The sequence below is a fragment of the Poecile atricapillus genome, chromosome 11 (genome assembly GCF_030490865.1).
Source record: "Poecile atricapillus isolate bPoeAtr1 chromosome 11, bPoeAtr1.hap1, whole genome shotgun sequence".
NCBI classification, from domain to species: domain Eukaryota; kingdom Metazoa; phylum Chordata; class Aves; order Passeriformes; family Paridae; genus Poecile; species Poecile atricapillus.
Genome location: NC_081259.1, coordinates 18,705,001 through 18,710,758, shown reverse-complemented (window position 1 = coordinate 18,710,758; position 5,758 = coordinate 18,705,001). Strand labels below are relative to the sequence as shown.

At 58.6% G+C, this 5,758-nt stretch overlaps 1 protein-coding gene across 1 annotated transcript in view; it reads right to left on the bottom strand.

The window, feature by feature from the left end:
* Positions 1–959: 959 nt before the first annotated feature.
* Positions 960–5,758, bottom strand: part of SEMA7A (semaphorin 7A (John Milton Hagen blood group)) — a 30,600-nt gene continuing 25,801 nt past the window's right edge. The window contains exons 12-15 of the mRNA XM_058846419.1: positions 4,800–4,915; positions 4,099–4,250; positions 3,301–3,368; positions 960–2,269 (exon numbers count right to left, since the gene is read on the bottom strand). Of these exons, the coding sequence (XP_058702402.1) occupies positions 1,923–2,269; positions 3,301–3,368; positions 4,099–4,250; positions 4,800–4,915 (683 nt within the window). The 3' untranslated portion in view covers positions 960–1,922. The remainder of the gene's footprint in view (positions 2,270–3,300; positions 3,369–4,098; positions 4,251–4,799; positions 4,916–5,758) is intronic.

Sequence of the window (5,758 nt, the reverse complement as noted above, 5' to 3'; positions counted from 1 at the left end):
GGGACGCCGTGTGTCCGTCACCTGTGCCGTGCTCCCAAACCTTTCCCTGGGCTCTCAGAGCGGGATTTTGGAGCTTTGGGATCTCGGTGGATCCACGGTGGAGCTGGGAATGGGAACAGCTCTGGGCGCTGGGCTGCTCGGAGCTCCCACCCCAAAATTCCCACTTTTGATTCCCAGCTCCTGGCTCCTCCCTTCCCGCAGGCCGCCGGCGCCGGAGGGAATTCTGTGCCGAAATAAAAGGGATGGAGGCAGGGAAAGGCACCACTTTGGGCTGCCAAATCTCCCCACCGCGAGGATCAGCATCCCCGAGCGGCCCCAGCTCTGCGGCACCGTGCTCCCAAACATTCCCATCCCCAAATATTTCCAGGAGGGAAGAGGAGCACCGGGAATTGGGGTGAGTCTTGGGTTGGCTCTGCCTTTGGGATGTTGTTCTCTCCTGCCTTTTAAAATCCCGAATTCCCATTCCCTGCCCGGCCCTTTCTCCTCACAGCAGCGACCCTCAGCTCGCTTTTCCCCAAAATCTGGAGACGGTTCCCACCCCTCCTCTGGGTTTTCCAGCGGGAATTTGCCGCTGGAAGGCGCTGGCCTGGATCAGGAACAGCAAAAGCAGGGCTGGAGAGAGCAGGAGGTGGGAAAAGGAGAGGGGAGACCCTGGCCCGACCATTCCCAGAGAGAACCACGGCGCTCTCCCTCCTTTCTTTCCACTCTTTATTCCGACCATCCGCTTTGGTTACAGGTCTGAAAGGGTTGGGGGGTGGATTTTTTTTTTGGTAGCTGTCGTGGTGGGGGGTTTTTTTGCTTTTTTTTTTATTATTATTATTTTAATTTTCCTCTCCTGCAGTCCACCCCCGCCTGCTGTAATATTATAAAATCCTACAAGACAGTAACGAGCAGTCGATATAATAATAAATATCTGTTAGTCCACAGAGTTAAAGTGCTTTGAGAAGGGCTGTGAGGAGCTCTGTCCTGGGCTGGGGAGCATCTCGGGGGTGTAGTGCAGTAGGAAGCTCTGTCCGTGGGATGTGGAGAGGCCCCGAGGCCGCTCCTGAGCGAGCAGGAGCCAGGACAGGCATTGGAAGCACGGCCTGGGTGTCCCCAGGGTGTCCCCGCCCGAGGCCGGGCCGTTCCGGGCTGGGCAAGGTTTGGACAAGGAGAGGGACCCCCCCCCTTTTTCAGGGGGAAAATCCCGGTTTTCACAGTTTAGTCTCGCTCCGAGAGCTCCGAAAGCGCGGGGGGAGCGCAGCCCGGGCCCGGCCCGTGCCCGGCTCGGGGGACAGGGGCAGAGCCGGGGACAGGCGCGGCCACCCCCGGTGCCCTGAGATCCGCGGCCGCTTTCCCTGAGCACTCCCGGGTGGGGTGGGAGTGGGCACGGCCCCTCAGCCGCCTGCAGAGGATTTGTGCGTCTCCAGCGTCTGCCCAGCGCCTCCCGCCCCGCTCCGGGCTCTGCGCTCCCACTTTCCCGTCCCCACACCCCAAATCCAGTCACCTTCCAAGGCTTTTCCATGCAAATTCCCAACGCGGCGCCGATTCCCGACATCCCTCCCACACCAAAGCCGGCTGCAAACAGAAAACAAAAACAACGAACCGAGCCCCCCCTGGAGCCTCCGAGCCCTCCGGAGCCGGAGGGGACTCGCGAGTGACGCCGGGGGTGTCCCAGCTGCTGCCAACCCCGACATCATCCGCCAAAACCGCGGGGATCCCGCAGTCCGGAGGCCGAGGGCCGGCTCCTCCTCCTCCTGCTCCTCCTCATCTTCATCACATGCAAGGAGTGGCCGCGCCCTGGGGAGCAGCGCATGCATGGCCGGCCAGCGGAGCGGCCACCGCGTGTCGCGCCCTCCTCCCGAGGCTCCGCCAGCGAGGCCCGCGGCGAGGAAGGCGAAGGCTCCGGGGGAGCCGCGGGAACGGCGGCAGCAGGCAGGGCCTCAGTGGAAGAGCTCGGCCAGGAGCACAGCGAGCAGCAGCTGGAACCACGAGGCCAGAGTGGCCGGAGCGCGGCCGCGCTGGGACAGGAAGCGCAGGCGGTCCAGCAGGCGCTCCTTGACCAGAGCCTGGCGGAAGCCGTCCTCCTCGGACACGCAGACGTAGTGGCCGTAGTGCTCGCGGCGGACGCTGGGGATGAAGTGGAAGCAGTCGTGCTGCGGGTGGGACGTGTTGCAGCTCTTGATGAGCACGTCCTCGTGGTACCAGTTGTAGGTGGCGTAGTGGGACTCGATGGAGCAGTTGAGGTAATAGCGGGAGAAGGGCATCACCGAGATGTTGCGGAAGTCACCTGAGGGGACACAGAGGGGGGTGAGGCTGCGTCAGTTTGACGCAATCCAGCTTCGAGTGGCGCCGAGGGAGAGGGAAACTCCTCAAAACTTCAGCCCCTAAAGGGTTGGCACGTGGTGACCTCCCAGCTGGAGAATCAGCCACGCCTTGGCGCCAACACGTTCAAGGAAAGGCACGCGGTTCCTCCTCCCTCCTCTCTTTGGAGGGTCCATCCCACCCCGTGATGGCCACTGGGCTCCTTCCCCGCACGGCTTTTCCTTTCCAGCACCGTGGAGCTCTACAAACGCTTCCCAGCTGGAAGATCTGGAGAGCAAAGGAACCCACGGACACGGGTTCTGGGAGGGTCTCACGTCAGGAGGATTAGAGGATGAGAACCGCGCTGGAGAAATTCACGGAGAATTCTCTCCCGTGGGAAGGACCCCAGGTGGAAAAGAGACTCCTCTCCCAAAGCAAAGATTCTTTTCAAGTGATAAACTGACTAAAATCCCCAGGTTTTGTCTCCCTGTGCGGTCAGTGGGAAGGAAAGGTGTGGGGTGGGGAAGGGAAAAGCGCTCTAAAAGTTTATTTTATTCTCATTATCCTCTTTTAATCCCGCTCATAAATTTTCCTTTATACCTTTTGAAGTTTTGAGCCTGTTTTGCCCTTCGAGAGTTTCCTCCTGAGCCTCACCTCACCCCATGAGCCTTTTAATTTCATTTTCTTTGCCCTTCCTCTGCTCAGCTGTGGCAGAGCAGAGTGAGAGATCAGGGTTTCCGTGGGAATACCCACGTGGAAAACCCACGGCAGACGTCCAGGAGCCGCAGATGGGGTCAGTGGGATTGATGTTACACAACGTTACAGATCTGTGTGACAACAGCAGCCCCACAGCTGCTGAAGCCCCAGGATTTTTCTCCGAGTGTAATCCTTCCCACCCAGCTCAGGAAAATGATTTCTGCTATTTCCAGCTCGGTGGAATTCCAGTTCCACCTCCCACCATCCAAACCCTTCCAAAAACCCAACGATTCCTTCCCCAGCTGCAACATCTCCGCGTACCTTCCTTGACATCGCCCCTCTGGCAGTTTCCTCGCCACGAGTCCAAGTTCAGGTCCTGGAGCACCTCCCTGGGGGGCGGGAATGGGAATAAGCACCGAGGAAACTTTGGGAAGCGGCGTTTTCAGGGATGGGAATCCCCCATATCGGTGGGATGAGTGGGAATCTCCCCCTCCCCCTTTCTGAAGGTTGGAGATGACCAATGGGAGACCCAGCAGCAAGGAGAGGGATTGGTGCCCAAAACCCTTCAAGGTAGGGATGGATTTGCTCAGAACACCCCAAACTTTTGGGGAGAGGGATTGGGTGTCCAAACCCCTTCAAGGGAGGGATGGATCCACACAGAGCACCCCAAAATTTGGGGAGAGGGATTGGACACCCAAACCCTTCAAGAACAGGATGGACCCACACAGAGCACCTCAAAATTCGAGGGAGAGGGATTGGGCACCCAAACCCTTCAAGGGAGGGATGGACCCACCCCAAACTTCCAGGGAGAGGGATTGGACATCCAAACCCCTTCAAGAGCAGGATGAACCCACACAGAGCACCCCAAACTTTCAGGGAGAGGAATTGGGTAACCAAATCCTTCAAGAACAGGATGGACCCATACAGAGCACCCCAAACTTTCAGGGAGAGGGATTGGACAGCCAAACCCCTTCAAGGGAGGGATGGACCCACACAGAGCACCCCAAACTTTCGGGGACAGTGCAGCCACCCCCCAACCCACGCCCAGCCCAGGAGGGGAACACCGCGGGCGCGGGCGTCTGCCTGGCGGGATCAGAGCCGGGATTGTTCCCCACGCACCGGCTGCGGGCCAGCGAGAGGCAGGAGCCGTTGGCCCAGCCGCAGTAGGGGTCCCTGGCCAGCACGCAGCTGTGGCAGTTGTTGCGGTAGGCCCCGCACATGTCCATGGGCAGCTCCAGGACGCGGCTGCTGGAGCCCACGTAGAGCACGGCCTGCGGGAGGAGAGCGCAGGCAACCGTCACTCCGCGTCCCACGGAAGGTCGGGAAGGCCCTGGAGCTGCTGGAAGGAGGCCAAGGAGATGCTCCAACCCTCCAGAGCCCGTCTGGGAGAGCTGGGAATGTTCACCTGGAGAAAGGAAGGCTCCAGGGAGATCTCGGGGCACCTAAAGGGGCTCCAGGAGAGCTGGAGAGGGAATCTGGAGGGGCAGGACACAGGGAATGGCTTCCCAGTGCCAGAGGGCAGGGATGGATGGGGAATTGGGCAGGAATTGTTCCCTGTGGGGATGGGGAGGGGCTGGGATGGAATTTCCAGAGCAGCTGGGGCTGTCCCTGGATCCCTGGCAGTGCCCAAGGCCAGGCTGGACATTGGGGCTGGGAGCAGCCTGGGATGCAGGAAGGTGTCCCTGCCATAGGGTGGGGCTGGATGATCATCAAAGTTCCCTTCCAACCCAAATAATTCCACGATTTCGCTCCCAGCCCCCAGGGGCTGGCACTGAGCCACCCGTCCCTGCCTGACTGACCCCCCCGGCGCAGGGACCCACCCTGGCGTGGTCCAGGATCATGGACTGGATGGGATCCTTGTTGGGGAACACCTGGATCTCCATGATGTTCTGCACGCCGTCTGGCAGCTCCACCACCTTGTGGATGGACCCCTTGTCTGGGAAGAGAGAGGGGACAGCCCTGGTGAGGCACCCTGCGAGGAGCCTGCCGGGATCCAATGCCCGGAGAGGGCGGGAGCAGCATCCCGAGGGAACGGGGTGCGGGAATCCTCGCGGTTCCCCCTTCCCAAAGGGATCCCATCGGCCAGGGGGAGGTGAAGTCCAGCTTGTGCAGGGCTCGGGACCCCCCCAGGTGATTCCGTGTCCATCCCAAGGCCCTTCCCATTGGATCAGGCTTCCCAGGGGGACCCTGCAGGGCACTGGCTGCGTTTAAACCCAGGGTTATGGAAAATCTCAATTGCTCTGTCTCTGTTCCTCCGTTTCTCTATTTCTGCTTCTGTTTCTCCATTTCTCTGTTTCTCTCTAACCCAATTTCTCCATTTCTCCATTTTTCTCTAGTTCTCTGTTTAACTCTGTTTCTCCGTTTTTCTGTTTCTCCATTTTCTCTGTTTCTGTTTCTCTCCAACTCTGTTTCTCTCTAACTCTCTAACTCTATTTCTCCATTTCTCTACTTCTGTTTCTCCATTTTTCTCTATTTCTCCATTTCTCTGTTTCTTAATTGTTCTTTATTTCTCTGTTTAACTCTGTTTCTCCATTTTTCTGTTTCTCTGTTTTCCATTTTTCTCTGTTTCTCCATTTCTCTCTAACTCCATTTCTCCATTTTTTCCCATTTCTCTCTAACCAGCAAACCCAGAATCCAGCCCTGGCAGACCCCAATCCACTCAGAGCCCATCTCACCTCCTCCCCCGCAGCTCGCCAGTTTAAACCCCCCACACCTCCCTCCACTGGCCCCGGGATGAGCAATTGGGAAAAAAACATGGAGTTGCTCCATTGGGAAGAAT